General features: G+C 39.3%; 1 protein-coding gene across 7 annotated transcripts in view; it reads right to left on the bottom strand.

Annotated features, from left to right (window-relative positions):
* Window positions 1–17,319, bottom strand: part of LOC110532433 (immunoglobulin-like and fibronectin type III domain-containing protein 1) — a 51,070-nt gene extending 33,751 nt beyond the window's left edge. For 6 of the 7 annotated variants that reach the window (XM_036988399.2, XM_036988402.2, XM_036988400.2 and 3 more), the window contains exons 1-7: window positions 17,079–17,319; window positions 12,384–12,483; window positions 8,707–8,742; window positions 4,596–4,718; window positions 4,022–4,161; window positions 3,838–3,937; window positions 3,698–3,742 (exon numbers count right to left, since the gene is read on the bottom strand). In XM_036988399.2, the coding sequence (XP_036844294.2) occupies window positions 3,698–3,742; window positions 3,838–3,937; window positions 4,022–4,161; window positions 4,596–4,718; window positions 8,707–8,742; window positions 12,384–12,432 (493 nt within the window). In that variant the 5' untranslated portion in view covers window positions 12,433–12,483; window positions 17,079–17,319. The remainder of the gene's footprint in view (window positions 1–3,697; window positions 3,743–3,837; window positions 3,938–4,021; window positions 4,162–4,595; window positions 4,719–8,706; window positions 8,743–12,383; window positions 12,484–17,078) is intronic. The other variant, XM_090184842.1, reaches the window with a different exon arrangement.
* Window positions 17,320–18,461: the final 1,142 nt, after the last annotated feature.

Here is an 18,461-nt window from a genome sequence, read left to right as displayed (position 1 = left end):
CCTTACCTCATCAATCTACACACAATACCCCATAATGGCAAAGCAAAAATAGGTTTTTAATTTTTTTTGCGAATTTATAAAAAATAAACTGAAATATTCCAATATTACATTTACATAAGCATTCAGACCCTTTACTCAGTACTTGTTGAAACACCTTTGGCAGCGATTACAGCCTAGAGTCTTCTTGGATAGGACTCTACAAGCGTGGCACACCTGTATTCTCTTCAGAGATGTTCGATTGGATTCAAGTCCGGGCTCTGGCTGGGCCACTCAAGGACATTCAGAGACTTGTCCCGAAGCCACTCCTGTGTTTTCTTGGCTGTGTGCTTAGGGTCGTTGTCCTGTTGAAAGGTGAAACGTCGCCCCAGTCTGAGGTCCTGAGCGCTCTGGAGCAGGTTTTCATCAAGGATCTCTCTGTACTTTGCTCCGTTAATCTATCCCTCAATTCTGTGTGACGACCCTCCCGCTCTGTCTGCCAAATTATTTCTCTTTGATCTTGTTTTCCTGAATAGGATGTCGGAGTGTGGAGCTGGGAGTGTCGTCAGTGAAATGGGAAGTGTGTCCCGGGGAGAAATTCCCCCATACATTGAGGAGACTCTCCACACAGACACACTGTTGTTTTTGGTTGTGGCATTTTGGGGCTTCTTTGTGTTCATTTGTTTTGGCATCTCTCAACACCCCTCGTTATCACCATCTACTCACTTACACTACTCACTACACACAATTGTTACTTGGATATAGTTTACTTTATTTAATAAACATGTTTGTAATCTTTATCTCCTTGTTGTCTCCCTCTTTGTTATGGGCTATGAGTCGATTCTTAACACCTCCCTGTCCCTGCCGCTGAAAAATATCCACACAGCATGATGCTACCACCACCATGCTTCACCATAGGGATGATGCCAGGTTCCAAAAGATGTGACGCTTTGCATTCAGGCCAAAGAGTTCAATCTTGGTTTCATCAGACCAGAGAATCTTGTCATGTGCCTTTAAGTGAGGAGTGGCTTCCGTCTGGTCTCTCTACAATAAAGGCCTGATTGGTGGAGTGCTGCAGAGATGGTTGTCCTTCTGGAAGGTTCTCCCATCTCCACAGAAGAACTCTGGAGCTCAGTCAGAGTGACCATCAGATTCTTGGTCACCGCTCTGACCAAGGCCCTTCTCTCCCAAGTGCTCAGTTTGGCCGGGCGGCCAGCTCTAGGAAGAGTGTTGATGGTTCCAAACTTCTTCCATTTAAGAATGATGGAGGCCACTGTGTAGTTATGGATCTTCAATGCTGCAGAAATGTTTTGGTACCCTTCCCCAGATGTGTGCCTTGACACAATCCTGTGTCAGAGCTCTGCGGACAATTCCTTCAATCTCATGGCTTGGTTTTTGGCCTTACATGCACTGTCAAATGTGGGACATTATATAGACGCGTGTGCACCTTTCCAAATTAAGTCCAATCAATTTAATTTACCACAAGTGGACTCCAATCAAGGAAACAGGATGCACTTGAGCTCAATTTTGAGTCTCATAGCAAAGGGTCTGAATACTTATGCAAATAAGGTATTTCTGTTTTTTATTGTTAATACATTTGCAAAAATGTTTGAAACCTGTTTTTACTTTGTCATTATGGGGTATTGCGTGTAGATTGATGAGATTTTGCAAAAATTTAATCAATTTTAGAATAAAGCTGTAACGTAACAAAATGTTAATGTAAGTTAATGTAATCTATTGTGTTATGCCATTACATGTTATATATGACTATGGCTAAGTCAAGGGGTTTGTATACGTTCCGAATGCACTATATACACAAAGAAAAGAGGGTTCCTCAAGGGTTCTTTGGGAAAGGTGTGGAATCACAATGACTCGAATAATATTCCTTTGAGCCCTGAAATGATTCTTTGCAGTTCACAAAAGTGTTCTTTGCTCTATGAGTGATAATTCAAATGTTGGGGCGGCGACTCATTCAAATATTTTTGGGTCCAGTTTGCGCACAGCTCTTTTTGTGTAACCATGAGTGAGAGTATCATTCCAGTTAATGTAATCTATTGTGTTATGCCATTACATGTTATATATGACTATGGCTAATGTCAGAGTCTTGTGAAAGAATCACACAAAATGGCCTTGTGAGAAGTGATGTCTAAATCAGTGGTACGCAAGCCTGTCACGTTCTGACCATCGTTTGTGTGTGTTTTCCTTGTTTTAGTGTTGGTCAGGACGTGAGCTGGGTGGGCATTCTATGTTGGATGTCTTGTTTGTCTATTTCTATGTCTGGCCTGATATGGTTCTCAATCAGAGGCAGGTGTTAGTCATTGTCTCTGATTGGGAACCATATTTAGGTAGCCTGGGTTTCACTGTGTGTTTGTGGGTGATTGTTCCTGTCTCAGTGTTTGCACCAGATAGGACTGTTTAGATTTTCACATTTCATTGTTTTGTAGTTTATTCATGTATAGTTTTCCTTTATTAAAAACATGAATAACCACCATCCCGCATTTTGGTCCGCCTCTACTTCACCCAAAGAAAACCGTTACAAAGCCGTTCCAGAGCTGGTCTATGAAATCTTTGTCTTCTTCTCTGTTTTTTAAATACAAAATCTGAAAATGTCATCCACAACCACAAAAATACTTTTAAAGAGCTAAAGCAAGTCCCACAATTTTACTTAATTTAAAATTACCATTTTAGTTCATATTGAACAATGGTTTGTCAATGAGCCGGAAGTTGAAAGACAAATGTGTTTGAATGGCTTTGTGCTACATGACGTTAATAGAAAACAATAAACGTGACGATGAACAGACAGGAACATAAACTAGACAGAAATCAAATAATAAGTAATCCTAAATCTAAACCAAGATTATAAGTACTTAATAATGCCAGATAACAGCCATGTAGCAACCTGTCCCCTGTCTGGCTGCAACAGGAATGACAGAGCTTACATGTGTTTCCATCAAGGCCTCACGTTTGAATATAAGCCTACCATTGCAACAAATCAACAAATAATGGAATGAAAAAAATGGATTTTGTGGCCCATGAGAGGGCCACAAAAACACATTCAGGTAATACAAGCACACACAATTGCCATAAATAGACACTTAAATGATTAGTGTAGAACCATGCCTAAGTATTGAATAAACAGGGTACACATTGCTCTCCCACTGGGATTTAGCCAACTGGGCATTACCCAACACAAAGGATGGACGAACACATGGACGAACGAAGTTCTGGTTGACACGCCCCCTTCCTGAGCACGACAAGGGAACAAATATTTCACCTCTTAAATTACGAGGAATCAAAGGTAAGTTCTAATCATTACTTTTAACATAGGAATAGCCATCCTAATAATAACATATGTGCACTTTGTAGGAGTAACATTAAAACACAAAAAAGCATGATTAACAGAGTGAAACTAGTGGAGCAGCAAACAAATGTTTGGCGCCAAAACCAATTGAATGACTGCATCCTAAAAATGATACTTGTTGGCAAATGATCAACAGTATCACATGACATGGTAAGCAAACACATAAATGCAATTATTAAATGTGCTTTCATAATTAAAAAATGGTTTCCATAAACAATGCTGTTTTTTTAGAGATCAGGTAAAAAATATTAGGCCACGGATTGAAAAATATCCTTCTCCAAATACTCTTTTGTAGTTTAAAAAAAACTTTAATCATGGATGGATGGATGGATGGATGGATAAATGAATGAAAATACCCACCTATGTCTTCTAACTGCTCCATGGCCTTCTTCTTCTTGAATCCAACTAATAACAGATGTTTAGGATTACCACCAAAATACAAGGACTCAACTGATCATACAAGTAAGTTATATGAAGAGTAAAGAAACAAACATTCTCACCCTCAATCACATTCAATGCTGCTGTGCAAATAGCCTTGCCATATTCATTGATAGCATAGCATTTGTAAGTGTCTGCCTCCTCCCCAGACACTCTGTGAATCTGGTGAAATAAATGAACTGTTTAATCACAATTGAACAGATTCATGGGTTATATGCATACTCTTGTGCATAAGGTTAGACTCACCTCTAAAGTATATTCACCAGTAGCTTCATCATATTTCTTTTGAAATGTTTCAGTGTCTGACATATCCCCCTTAGCTCTTCCCCAAGTCACCTCTGGTTTGGGATCCCCACACACATTGGCTTTGAAAATGGCTAATTTACCTGTAGGATGCGCAAAAACATTGATTCATTATGAAATACCCCAATCCCAAACGTGAAAAAGGATTGAAAGGAATGTGAGTCTTATTTAGTTATTGCTTGCTTTTTTCAAGTCTACCAACCTTGCCAGCAGGCCTGCTAGCTAAGATAGTTAGACAAGCTAGCTACTCTAACTTGATTGATAGCATGAAAAGGCTTCTTGGTAGCTAGTTATGAGTTTGGGAGATTGGGAATCTATCTGGACTAGCTAAAGCCAACTTAATAAAAGCTAAGTGTAGTATTACAGAGAAAAAAAACATGTATTTAAAAATGTTTGACAAATCTTAGGGGACACGTGCCCCTGTGCCCCCTATGGGCATGACACCTCTGAGCACATAGACCAACACTGAGAGGGCCTAGGCCTGATACAGAAACCCTAAAACATCCTGGGGGCTCACCCTCTTGAATGGTTAGAGCAATGGGTTTGCGAAGGAAGTCTGGGGTGCTCTTGCCCTCCGGTAGAACCTCTATAAACTGCGTGATCATGACCCCAGGGACCTTGGACCTCTTCTTGATGCCAGCTGGAGAAAAGATGAGAAGTAAGAGGAAAATAAGTCTGATTAAGCCCTAACAAATGTTTTACAAAAACACAAATCCAATCAATGAATCAATACATGAACTGCATTAAAAAAATGGCATGAATCAATTATCAATTATTCAATCATGATATATAAATACAATACATTCGGGATGTATTCGGACTCCTTGACTTTTTCCACATTTTGTTATGTTATAGCCTTATTCTAAAATGTATTATATTGTTTCTCCCCCCCCCTTATCAATCTACACACAATACCCCATAATGACAAAGCAAAAGAGGGTTTTTAGATTTTTTTGCACATGTATTTAAAATAAAAACTTAAATATCAAATTTACATACAGTAAGTATTCAGACCATTTGCTCAGTATTTTGTTAAAGCACTTTTGTCAGTGATTACAGCCTGCAGTCTTCTTGGGTAAGACACTACAAGCTTGGCACACCTGTATTTGGGGAGTTTCACCCATTCTTCTGTGCTGATAATATACTTTAATCATTGCCAAGGGTGCTTAAACAAAGTACTGAGTAAATGGTCTGAATACTTATGTAAATGTGATATTTAAGTTTTTTATGTTTAATACATTTGCAAAAATGTCTAAAACCTGTTTTTGCTTTGTCAATATGTGGTATTGTGTGTAGATTGATGAGGGGAAAAAAACAATTTAATCAATTTTAGAATAAGGCTGTACTCTAACAAAATGTGGAAAAAGTCAAGGGGTCTGAATACTTTCTGAATGCACTGTATATATACAGTACCAGTCAAAAGTTTGGCCACGCCTACATGACTCATTATAAACGCATGCTTTTCAACCGATTGCTGCCTGCACCTGCCCGCCCGGCCAACATCACTACTCTGGACGGTTCTGACTTAGAATATGTGGACAACTACAAATACTTAGGTGACTGGCTAGACTGTAAACTCTCCTTCCAGACTCATATTAAACATCTCCAATCCAAAATTAAATCTAGATTCAGCTTCCTATTTCACAACAAAGCCTCCTTCACTCACGCTGCCAAACATACCCTCATAAAACTGACTATCCTACCGATCCTCGACATAGGCGATGTCAAACTGGATGAAGTCTGGATGAAGTCTATCACAGTGCCATCCGTTTTGTCACCAAAGCCCAATATTCCACCCACCACTGCGACCTGTATGCTCTAGTCGGCTGGCCCTCGCTACATATCGCTCCATATTCGTTGCCAGACCCACTGGCTCCAGGTCATCTATAAGTCTTTGCTAGGTAAAGCTCCGCCTTATCTCAGCTCACTGGTCACCATAACAACACCCACCGGTAGCACGCTCCAGCAGGTATATCTCACTGGTCATCCCCAAAGCCAACACCTCCTTTGGTCGCCTTTCCTTACATTTCTCTGCTGCCAATGACTGGAACGAATTGCAGAAATCACAGAATTTGGAGACTTATATCTCCCTAAATAACTTTAAGCATCAGCTATCGGAGCAGCTTACCGATCGCTGCAGCTGTACACAGCCCATCTGTAAATAGCCCATCCAACTACCTACCTCATCCCCATATTGTTTATATTAACTTTTTTGTTATTTTGCACACCAATATTTCTACTTGCAAATCATCATCTGCACATCTATCACTCCAGTGTTAATTTGCTAAATTGTAATTACTTTGCTACTATGGCCTATTTATTGCCTTACCTCCTGACGCCATTTGCACACCCTGTATATAGACTTCTTCTATTGTGTTATTGACTACACGTTTGTTTATTCCATGTGTAACTCTGTGTTGTTGTTTGTGTCGCATTCCTTTGCTTTATCTTGGCCAGATTGCAGTTGTGAATGAGAACTTGTTCTTAACTGGCCTACCTGGCTAAAAAAAGGTGAAATAAAAATGTTATATTTTTTTCTCTCCAAAATGACAGCTTTGCACACTTGGTACTCTTGGCTTTTCCAACAGTCTTGAAAGAATTCTCACATATGCTGAGCACTTCTTGGCTTTTGCTCCTCTGCGGTTCAACTCATCCCAAAACATTGGGTGATTGTGGAGGCCAGGTCATCTGATGCAGCATTCCATCACTCTCTTCTTGGTCAAATAGCCCTTACACAGCCTGGAGGTGTGTTGGGTCTTTGTCCTGTTGAAAAATAAATGATAGTCCCACTAAACGCAAACCAGATGGGATGGAGTATCACTGCTGAATGCTGTGGTAGCCATGCTGGTTAAATGTGCCTTGAATTCTAAATAAATCACAGACAGTGTCACCAGCAAAGCACCCCCACACCATCACACCACCTCCTCCATGCTTCATGGTGAGAACCACACATGCAGATATCATCCGTTCACCTACTCTGTGTCTCACAAAGACATGACGGGTGGAACCAAAAATCTCAAATTTGGACTCATCAGACCAAAGGACAGATTTCCATGGTCTAATGTCCATTGCTTGTGTTTCTTGGCCCAAGCAAGTCTCTTCCTCTAATTGGTGTCCTTTAGTAGTGATTTCTTTGCAGCAATTTGACCATGAAGGCCTGATTCATGCAGTTTCCTCTGAACAGTTGATGTTGAGATGTGTCTGTTACTTGAACTCTGTGAAGCATTTATTTGGGCTGTAATTTCGAAGGCTGGGAATTTTAGTGAACTTTGGTAAGTCTTTTTTTTCCTTTCCTGTGGCGGTCCTCATGAGAGCCAATTTCATCATAGCACATTATGGTTTTTGCGACTGCATTTGAAGAAACTTTCAAAGTTGACATTTGCTGTATTGACTGACCTTCATGTCTTAAAGTAATGATGAACTGTCCTTTCTCTTTGCTTAGTTGAGCTGGTCTTGCCACAATATGGACTTGGTATTTTACCAAGTAGGGCTATCTTCTGTATACCATCCCTACCTTGTCACAACAGAGCTGATTGCCTCAAATGCAAACAAATGAACTTTTAACAAGGCACACCTGTTAAATAAAATGCATTCCAGGTGACTACCTCATGAAGCTGGTTGAGAAAATGTCAAGAATGTGCAAAGCTGTCATCAAGGCAAAGGGTGGCTACTTTGAATAATCTCAAATATAAAATATATTTTGATTACTGCATGATTCCATATGTGTTATTTCATAGTTGATGTTTTCACTATTATTCTACAATGTAGAAAATATTAAAAATAAAGAAAAACCCTTGAATGAGTAGGTGTGTCCAAACTTTTGACTGGTACTGTATATATGTATGTATATTTACTTCCATTCCGTTTAACATACTATGCACCTGCTGCATCTCTGGTCAGTTGTTTATTTTGCATGACTGACATTTAGGTTGGGGCTTTATCTGACTTCTTATCCTCACCAGCAGATGTCAGTCATGACGTGCTTTTCCACATGTGAGGTACTGGAAATGGTTTGTCTGAATGCCTTTACTGTTCACATGACAGGACAATAAACATCCAAAGTGCACTGGGCAGTACATTTTTTTTGTCCTTGAATGTGAATAGTATTTTACAATTTCACACAGGAAAATGTTAGAGTTTTTGGAAGTGTTTTGTCACATATGAGTTTTTGTATTTTTTATATTTTTGTAACAGAATGTAGACATCAAAGGAAAATCAACCTCTTTATCCTGAAGTACATTGATTACAGTTTACCTTTATGTTTTACAATATCTTAAGAAAATTAACATTTATATTTCCTGTTATGTGCATTCCAGAATAATGTGCATGAATACTACATACTACACAATCTTCTAAGACATGAATACAACACAGATACTATACCACTGACGTTTGAATCCAAAATAGTTGAACATTCTGTTTGTTTGTGTTTTTCATCTTCAAATACGTCCAGAGGTCACATCTGACCTGAAGGCAGCATGAGGTTAACTGATTTAATTAATTGCCCAGAATATTTAGAATCTCAGGACAACCAATCAAAATCAATTTACCTCAATATATGGAATTTGAAAACCAAAACACCAGTGAGTGAAAAAGCGAAAGTTGCTTTTTGATCATCACTGTCCTACCTTTTTTCTCTTCTTCCTGTTCAGCCTCTGAAGGGCCTGGGCGTGCAAAGACAAAAGGATGACATGGAAGCAGATGGGACACGAAACATTAATCCTGGTAAGGACTTGGAGAGAGGGAGAGGAGAAGTACCTTTCTGGCAAAGACATGGTTTAGGCCTAGTACTTTGGCAGAATGGCAGAGAGACATTAGAATCCTCATACATTACAATATGTATGGTAAAGACAGGATATATTCCAACATAGGGACATACAATACATTTGTAACACTTTACTTAAAGCCATAAATTAACATTATGTAACATATTATGTAAGCCTTATAATACACCATCATAAAGGCTCATAAATGCCTAAAACAAGTAATGAAGGATTTTTGTATTAAAGTAAAGTGTGACCAATTTAATAAATGGGGTGAAAGACAAATACAGGTACAAAGACATTTTGCTACATTTGGAATGTAGTTTTGTACATTTAAGGACAATAGTTAAAGACATATCCCTAATGGGCTTAACTAATGGTACTACAAGGACCAAGTTAGTACGGCAATACAACTTCATTCATTTCTTGCAGATGTGTCTGAATCTCAGAAAATGTAATGTTGTAGAGATTTTTTCTCTCTCCTGTGAGACATGGTACTAGACTCTAGAGCTTGATTTCGTGGCCCTCCCTCCCCATCCTCAGGGCAATTCCAATGTTCTTGTGTTTATGTTCGACTCAACTCCGATTGAATGGCTATATTTCAAAGAGCTGCCATTGTGTATAAAGGAGACAAACCTCGGGCTCATCTGCAATGTTCAATATTCAATGAGACTGAACATTCATTTTAAACCGAGTTCCATCTTGTCTTGTTCATTTTCTTGGGTCTTAGTCGCCTCTTCTGAAACTGCTGATCACTTGAAACAAAATGTTCTTATTTCCTTTGTTGTGATTTTTCTTGGGGTGGTTCATCTCCCGAATGGTGCAGCAGTCTAAGGTACTGCATCTCAGTGCTAGAGCTATCACTACAGACCCTGGTTTGATTCCAGGCTGTATCACAACCAGCTGTGATTGGGAGTCCTGTAGGGCGGTGCACAATTGGCCCCGGGTCGTCAGGGTTAGGGTTTGACCGGGGTAGGCCGTCATTGTAAATAAGAATTTGATTTTAATTTACTTAGTTAAATAAAGGTTACATTTAAAAAAATGTATACAAAACATTTTATAATAGACTGATCAGGCACCTTGGTACATCCATAGTGCCTGAGAGTTAAGAGTTGTCAGGAGCTCTGATATTGCCATTCTGTGGTCCTCAGTAGTGTCTTTTTATGCATTACCATAAAGAAAATATCTGAAATGTTTGTCTCATCAGTTCCTTTATTGTAATTCCACAAGGTACTATTAATCAATCACACTAGGGCCCACTAGCCACAATGCATGAAAACATTACCAAAGTACAATTTCTTCAATCCATTGAGTTCCCTAAGGACAGCCTTTTCGCAATATGAAAAAAGGTAAAACAAATTCTCCTGTTCATAATGGGAAAATAATTGGTCCCAGAGAAAAATAGTTTACATGATGAAAGCATTTTTGTAACCGGTTATTATCAAAAATAGTTTTACTTGGCCAGTATAAGTAGCAATGCTAAAGCAGGCTTTCTGCCAACATACACAATATCATGTTGTGAAAAAGTATTTTCCCCTTTCTGATATTCTCTCTTTTTGCAAATTTTTGACACTGAATGTTATCAGATCTTCAATCAAAACCTAAAATTACATAAAGGGAACCTGAGTTTACAAATTACAATTAAAATGAATTGCCGCCGTACACTAAATAACTGGTCGAGGAACCTTTAACTGAATTGACTGCAACCTGCTTCCTGTAGTTGTTGATCAGTCTCATTGCTGTGGAGGGATTTTGGCCCACTCTTCAATGCAGAACTGCTTTAACTCAGTGACATTTGTGTGTTTTCAAGCATGAGCTGCCCATTTCAAGTCTTGCCAGAACATCTCAATTGGGATTAGGTCTGGACTTTGACTAGGCTATTCCAAAACGTCAAGTGTGTTGCTTTTTAACCAATTTTCATGTAGACTTGATTTTGTGTTTTGGATCATTGTCTTGCTGCATGACCCAGCTGTGCTTCAGCTTCAGCTCACAAACAGATGACCTGACATTCTCCTGTAGAATTCTATGATACAGAGTAGAATTCATGGTTCATTCTATTAAGGCAAGTCGTCCAGGTCCTGAGGGAGCAAAGCATCCCCAAATCATCACATTACCACCACCATGCTCAACTGGTCAACCTGGTCAAATAAAGGTGAAATAAAATCAAATAAAAAAACTTTGGTATGAGGTTCTTACTCAAGTTTGCCAAAAGGCACCTGGAAGAACCTGGATGATCATCAAAACTCATGAAAGAATGTTCTACGGACGGATGAGTGAAAAGTACTTTTTGGATGACATGGGTCCCATTATCCCATTAATATTCAGTATCAAAAATATGCTAAAGTTAAGACATTTTTTGAAAGGGGGCAAGTACTTTTTCACAGCACTATATATAAAAAAGTATGTGGACACCCTTTCAAATGAGTGGATTCGGCTATTTTAGCCACAACCATTGCTGACAGGTGTATAAAATCGAGAACACAGCAATGCAATCTCCATAGACAAACATTGGCTGTAGAATGGCCTTACTGAAGAGCTCAGTGACTTTCAACGTGGCACCATCATAGGATGCCACCTCCCAACAAGTCAGTTCATCAAATGTCTGCCCTGGTAGAGCTGCCCTGGTCAACTCTAAGTTCTGTTAAAATGAAGTGAAAACGTCTAGGAGCAACAACGGCTCAGTTGCCAAGTGATAGGCCACCCAAGCTCACAGAACCGGACCGCAGAGTACTGAAGCGCGCAGCGTGTGGAAATCGTCTGTCTTCAGTTGCAACACTCACTACCAACTTCCAAACTGCCTCTGGAAGCAACTTCAGCACAATAACTGTTCGTTGGGAGCTTCATGAAATGGGTTTCCATGGCCGAGCAGCAGCACACGAGTCTAAGATTCCAGTGAAGGAAAATCTTAACACCATAGCATACAATTACATTCTAGATGACTCTGTGCTTCTAACTTTGTGGCAACAGTTTGGGCAAGGCCCTTTCGTATTTCAGCATGAAAATGCCCCTGTGCACAAAGCAAGGTACATACAGAAATGGTTTGTCGAGATCGGTGTGGAAGAACTTGACTGGCCTGCACAGAGCCCTGACCTCAACCCCATCGAACTCCTTTGGGATGAATTGGAACGCCGGCTGCGAGCCAGGCCATTTGCCCAACATCAGTGGCCAACCTCACTAATGCTCTTGTAGCTGAATTGAAGCAAGTCCATGCATCATTGTTCCAACATCTAGTGGAAAGGCTTCCCAGAAGAGTCGAGGCTGTTATAGCAACAAAGGGGGACCAACTCCATATTAATAGCCATAATTTTGGAATCAGATGTTCGACAAACAGGTGTCCACATACATTTGGTCATGTAGTGTTTGCTGCTTATATAAGCTACTGAAATACCACAGTGCACCACAAGGTATTCCCATCTTTATTTTCTCTGGCAATCATTGGGGGCCTTGTGAAGATAACGCTTGATGTTTGATGTCTTCTCTGTCTTAGTATGTACTGTACTGGAATTAGGAAGGAGAGAAAGGAACATTCATGTATACAGTACCTCCTTGGCCAGTGGCCGTCTGGTCTGTGACCTTTGACTTCTTCCACATCTTGGCAGATATGTGTGTGTGATCCAAAAGCTCAGTCAATCACGGGGCTCTCTGTAAATGAAAACATCATGTAAACATCAACTGATTGATTACTTATGAATTTTTATATTTTCAATCATTGTTCTCCATTATACTTCATTTATCACGAGAATGTCTTTCCAAAAGAGGTGGCAGAGTCCAAAGTTCCTGAACACAGCTGAGCTGTATGTCTGTCTCTAGAAGGCAATGTTAACATGTCATCTGTAAAGTCTTGCACTTGCTGAGGTGTCCATTAAATGTGGAGTGTGAAGGATGCATGTTGTGTATGAACTTTAGGCTGATGCCCTTTTCCTGTGTGACTGATAGTGACCACAGCTCATAACAGTGACAATGACACATGCTCAGGGTGCACAGTGTGCTGTACCGTAGACTGTATTTAATCTAAGAGATGAAAAGTTCCTTGTTGTTGGCTGACAATATTCATAATTTATGGGACGCATATGACTGTGCAAGGCAGAGTGTGTGTGTCTGTGTGTGTCTGTGTTTCTCATAATCTGGTAACGATACAGCATACAGTACATTGCCTTTCATCTTTTTGTGTGGTGTTGTCATTTTAAACTGTCAGAAGCCAATTTAATTACATGGGATTCAGAAGATGTATTACCTTTCATTAAACAGCCAAGACTAACCCTGTGCATGTGATAGGGCACATACCTCATAAAACTATGATCATGCTATCACCAAGATTGTGCAAATGACTGGAGTGGTTATACTTGAATGGGTACGCAGATAGAAATAGCAAGGTCAACAAAGGTTTTTGATATAAAAATGCAAACAAGTATCTATATTTTGTAACAGTTTTTGGCAAACGATCTGATCTGTTTGAGAGAAAAAAAAGAGGAAAAAAAAGGCAAAATATCAGAATTAGAGTGCCTGTGCCAAAAAGTGGCAGACTTAAGGTGATTGCAGTAGAAAAGCTTAAGGGGCTTGGTTAGGGTTGCAAAGGGAGGGTATAATACTGGAAACATTAGTTTTCCACTAAACTACCAGAATATTGTTGTCTTTCAAGGATTTGATGTAATCTATTACTTAAGTACCCTTTTGAGTACATCAGATTATCACAGGTGTCGGTAATAATCGCTGGCCTCCTGTGTGGCCTTATCACATGTCAAATAAATTAAATAATTGACTAAGATGATTTTAAAATAAAAAATATGTCAAAGCTGTAAAACATTATCCTAAATATAAACCATCAACCAATTGAATACCATAGGTGTTTAATATGGGGGTTTCAGCATGAAATATCCTTTATATATAGTAAGCATGCCACCACCATGCTTCACAATTGGGATGGTGCCAGGTTTCCTCCACACACATTTAGGCCAAAGAGTTCAATCTTGGTTTAATCAGACCAAAAAAATGTTGTTTCTGATAGTCTGAGAGTCTTCAGGTGCCTTTTGGCAGACACCAAGCGGGCTGTCATGTGCCTTTTACTGAGGAGTGGCTTCTGTCTGGCCTCTCTACAGTAAAGGCCTGATTGGTGGAGTGCTGCAGAGATAGTTGTCCTTCTGGAAGGTTCTCCCATCTCCACAGAGGAACTCTGGAGCTCTGTCAGAGTGACCAGGTTCTTGGTCACCTCCCTGACCAAGGCCCTTCTCCCCCGATTGCTCAGTTTGGCCGGGCGGCCAGCTCTAGGAAGAGTCTTGGTGGTTCCAAACTTCTTCCATTTAAGAATGATGGAGGCCACTGTTCTTGGGGACCTTCAAAGCTGCATACTTTTTTTGGTATCTTCTCCCAGATCTGTGCCTTGACACAACCCTGTCTCGGAGCTCTACAGATAATTCCTTCAACCTCATGGCTTGGTTTTTGCTCTGACATGCACTGCCAACTGTGGGACATTATATAGACAGGTGTGTGCCATTTCAAATCATGTCCAATCAATTGAATTTACCATCATGTCCAATCAAGTTGTAGAAACATCTCAAGGATGATCAATGGAAACAGCATGCACCTGAGCTCAATAGTCTAGTCTCACAGCAAAGGGTCTGAATACTTATGTAAATAAGGCATTTCTATTTTTTATTGTTAATACATTTGCAAAAATGTCTGAAAACCTGTTTTTACTTTGTCATATTGGGGTATTGCTTGTAGATTGATGAGATTTTGTAAAAATGTAATCAATTTTATAATAAGGCTGTAAACAAACAAAATGTGTAAAAAGTCAAGGGGTTTGAATACGTTCCGAATGCACTATATACACAAAGAAAAGAGGGTTCCTCAAGGGTTCTTTGGGAAAGGTGTGGAATCACAATGACTCAAATAATATTCCTTTGAGCCCTGAAATTATTCTTTGCAGTTCACAAAAGTGTTCTTTGCTCTATGAGTGATAATTCAAATGTTGGGGGGGGCGACTCATTCGAATATTTCTAACAACATTTTCCTTGTTTTGCCATTATAGGGTATTGTGTGTAGATTGATGAGAAAAAGGCTGGAACGTAACAAAATGTTGAAAAAGTCAAGGGGTCTAAATACCTTCCGAAGGCACTGTATATATTTTAATACTTTTATTTGTTTCACTGTCAACATGTATTTGAAGTAAATGTTTTGGCATCAAACTGGTAGCAGTTGTGAAGAAAGTCAATAGTTGGACAGGTTGCGGAAGTAGTTAAAAACAATGCCATTGTTGATTAGATGTTTTTTTCACTATTTAGGCTATTTTCTCTTGAACCATATGATCTATCTACTAGAAACTCAGGGACAATTTGAACACTGATATAAAAAAAGGAATACTATATATGAATTCAATATAAATTACCAAAGTTACGATTGCCATAGATTTGATATTAACTACCAAAATGACGGAAGATTCCAATAATTTGGTAAATTACTGGTACTGTAGCTTTGCATCCCTAGTCTTGGTATGAGAGGCAATTCTCAAACGTTTAGAGCTGTGGATACTGTATGTCTTATCATAAAGCACTTTGATACAACTGCAGATGTAAAAAGGGTTAATAAAATAATAGTGATTGATTATCAAGATAGCATTCTTTGTCAATAACGCACATGCCGTTCTAATTGAGGGTTCCATGCTCTAAGTCTAAACCATTAGAACTTCACTTGCATGTGTACCTACCAACTGATACATGGTGAGAGGCTTAGCCTGACGAAATATGGCACAGATAGTTGAGTTTTATAAATCAATCAGAGTGCTGGGCTAGTTTACCCTCACATGTCCTCACATTATGATCTGAGAGATCGTTGTTGAGTTCAGTATTTTCTTTGAAACATTCCAAATAAAGAAGTATATGCTTAGCTGGTGTGAGTACAATAAATCAAACCTGCTGAACAAAATGGCAAACTCTGAACCTTAAGGTTTTAGAAATTCCTAGAGCTACAGTAGTTTGAATTAAGGCATTAATGCTACATGGAAAGTGTCCCAAATGTATTTGAGGGTCATTACATCTTGGCAGTCAGAGCACCATACTAAATAAAAAGTATCTGACTTTAATGAACATCAGGGAGCCAAGCATTCCCTTCTTGTCATGTTCTTTCCCGTCCCATGAGTCATAACACTAGCAGGACAAACACTGAAAGTACACACTTCGAACTCTATAGTTAGCTGTGACCCTGCTGGTAACCTACTGCTAGACCTGGGTTCAAATGCTATTATAAATAATTGCAAATACTGTATATGTGCCTGATTGAGATTGTCTGTTGCAATGCAACCAATAGAAAAGTCTCAAAAGTGCTAACACTGACCACCTGGCTCTCCAGGCAGCCTAAAGCAAACACTCAAAGTATTTGAAAGATTTTAATTAGTATTTGAACCCAGGCCTGCCTACTGCAATGACTTCTTGTGTCTTTACCAGTGGAGGCTGCTGAGGGGAGGACAGCTCATAATAATGTCTGGAACGGAGTAAATGGAATGGCATCAAACACATGGAAACCATGTGTTTGATGTATTTGATACCATTTCACTGATTCCGCACCAGCCATTACCATGAGCCCGTCCTCCCCAATTAAGGTGCCACCAACCCCCTGTGGTCTTCACTACACCTGACCTTACTACATGTGGTCCAACACACCATGGGTTCCATGGCCTGAAATGTAATCCATAGCATGTCTTTTTTTAATCAGATGAGGACATCATCAATCAAGAAAGAAAGAAGAAAATTACATTCTCTTACAAAAATATAATTAGATATGATTAAAAAGTGAAAGGCTGATATTTACTTTCTGAAATAGCGTACCAGAACTTAAACCCACATGTCATTAATGACATCACATTTTAAATTACATTCATTGTGTGCAGCATGAAATATTGCATTATAATACATTTACGACAAGAATCAAGTCATCACAGAGATAGTTTGCTGGGACCGAGCTCATTGGGGAAAAATACAGTATGGTCCAGTGTAGAACAGTTAACCAAATATATTGCCCTTTAAATGGGCAAAAATATGGTCATTCCTCATACACGACTGATCTCCCTCTTAGTAGAACCCTCAGTGTGTTTGTTTTTCAAAATACAGTATAACTTTAGGTACACTGTAGGTACATTTCAGGTACACCTGGGAATTAAATCTGTGTTATGGTCCCTGGAAATTACAGTTCTCCAGTGAACTTACTCAGTATGATCTTGCAATAGTCAGTTAAAGGTAGCTTACCTGCCTGTCGCCTGTCTACTGCTCACGTACTGTTAGTCTAACTCAGACTGTATTTGAGGGCTTGGGTATTTCCTTGGGTATTTCTTAGGGTATTTTCTCACTGCCCTCAAGGTTTTGCTTTGTAGTAAATCCTTTGGGGGAAACGGGTTTGATTTCTCTGCCAGCCTGTTAGTAACCAGACACAGTGATTCTGATCAAGAGGAGGCTCTCCCTGTATTTAGGCAGACGGTTCCTCAAAAGGGGAGGAGGGTGGTCTGGGGGTAGGGGGCTATATGATGAAAAGGATGATGGAGTGAGTGGTATCAACAGATACTGAGTTTCTCTACACCACATAATGACTGGTGACAGTCTAGCCATCTTCACAGAAACATTTGCTGAAAAGAACATGATTGGTGTGGTGGTCTCCATTTAAAGTTATGTAACCTAAGTTATTAGGTTGGTATTCAAATCTTGTCACGCATTCAGTGCCTATATCATTCAATCAGAGGTCGATTTATCTTATTCATTAGCTCCTTTAATTCAAACAGAAAATGGGGATTGTTTCAAATGCAAGATATGTACATGAAGCTATTCACATAATTTGTTTTCATTTCTTGTATGCCTCTATTCAACGGTCAACTAGTGTTACTGCTAAAAAGCACTTCAAAGAACATTGTAGTAATTTCATCAAGGTGAAATGACGGAAACACCATATGCTTCCCATATACTGTAGCTTTACAAACACAACGTGGGTTAATATTGATCTTAGTTGACCTCTCATAGCGCTAATGGTCATCAGCTGTGATGATACTACAACGTAGACTTCAGAGGTTGAGGTTAAGAAGGAGTCACTTGTCCCTTTCATCATGCTGAATGCATTATGTAACATGTTATGCGTAATGAAGAGTACCTTATTTTTATTGTGTCATATCTTTTTCTCATCCTGTTAATGCTCCGAGACAGTTGTTGTTGGAGGACTCTTATGAGTCTTTTAAAAGAAAAACCCATTGACCTCAACTAAAGTTAAAGGGCTTTGAATGATTTGGAAAACTTCTGTGAGAACTTAACCTTCAATCAACACAAGGATCTCAGTTTAATAATTTCTCTAATATACAGTGATGTGAAAAAGTACTTGCCCCCTTCCTAATTTTCTCTACTTTTGCATATTTTTCCTACGGAATATTATCAGATCTTCAACCAAAACCTAATATTAGATTAAGCAAACCAGAGTGAACAAATAACACAACAGTTTCATACTTATTTCATAAACAAAAGTATGCAACACCCAATATACTTGTGTGACAAAGTAATTGCCCCCTTACACTCAATAACTGATTGTGCCACCTGCAATGACTCCAACCAAACGCTTCCCGTAGTTGTTGTTTCCTCACAGTTGCATAACTT

This window comes from Oncorhynchus mykiss, chromosome 9 (assembly GCF_057628025.1).
Source record: "Oncorhynchus mykiss isolate SJ-2025 chromosome 9, ASM5762802v1, whole genome shotgun sequence".
NCBI lineage: Eukaryota > Metazoa > Chordata > Actinopteri > Salmoniformes > Salmonidae > Oncorhynchus > Oncorhynchus mykiss.
This window is presented reverse-complemented; position numbering and strand designations above follow the sequence as displayed.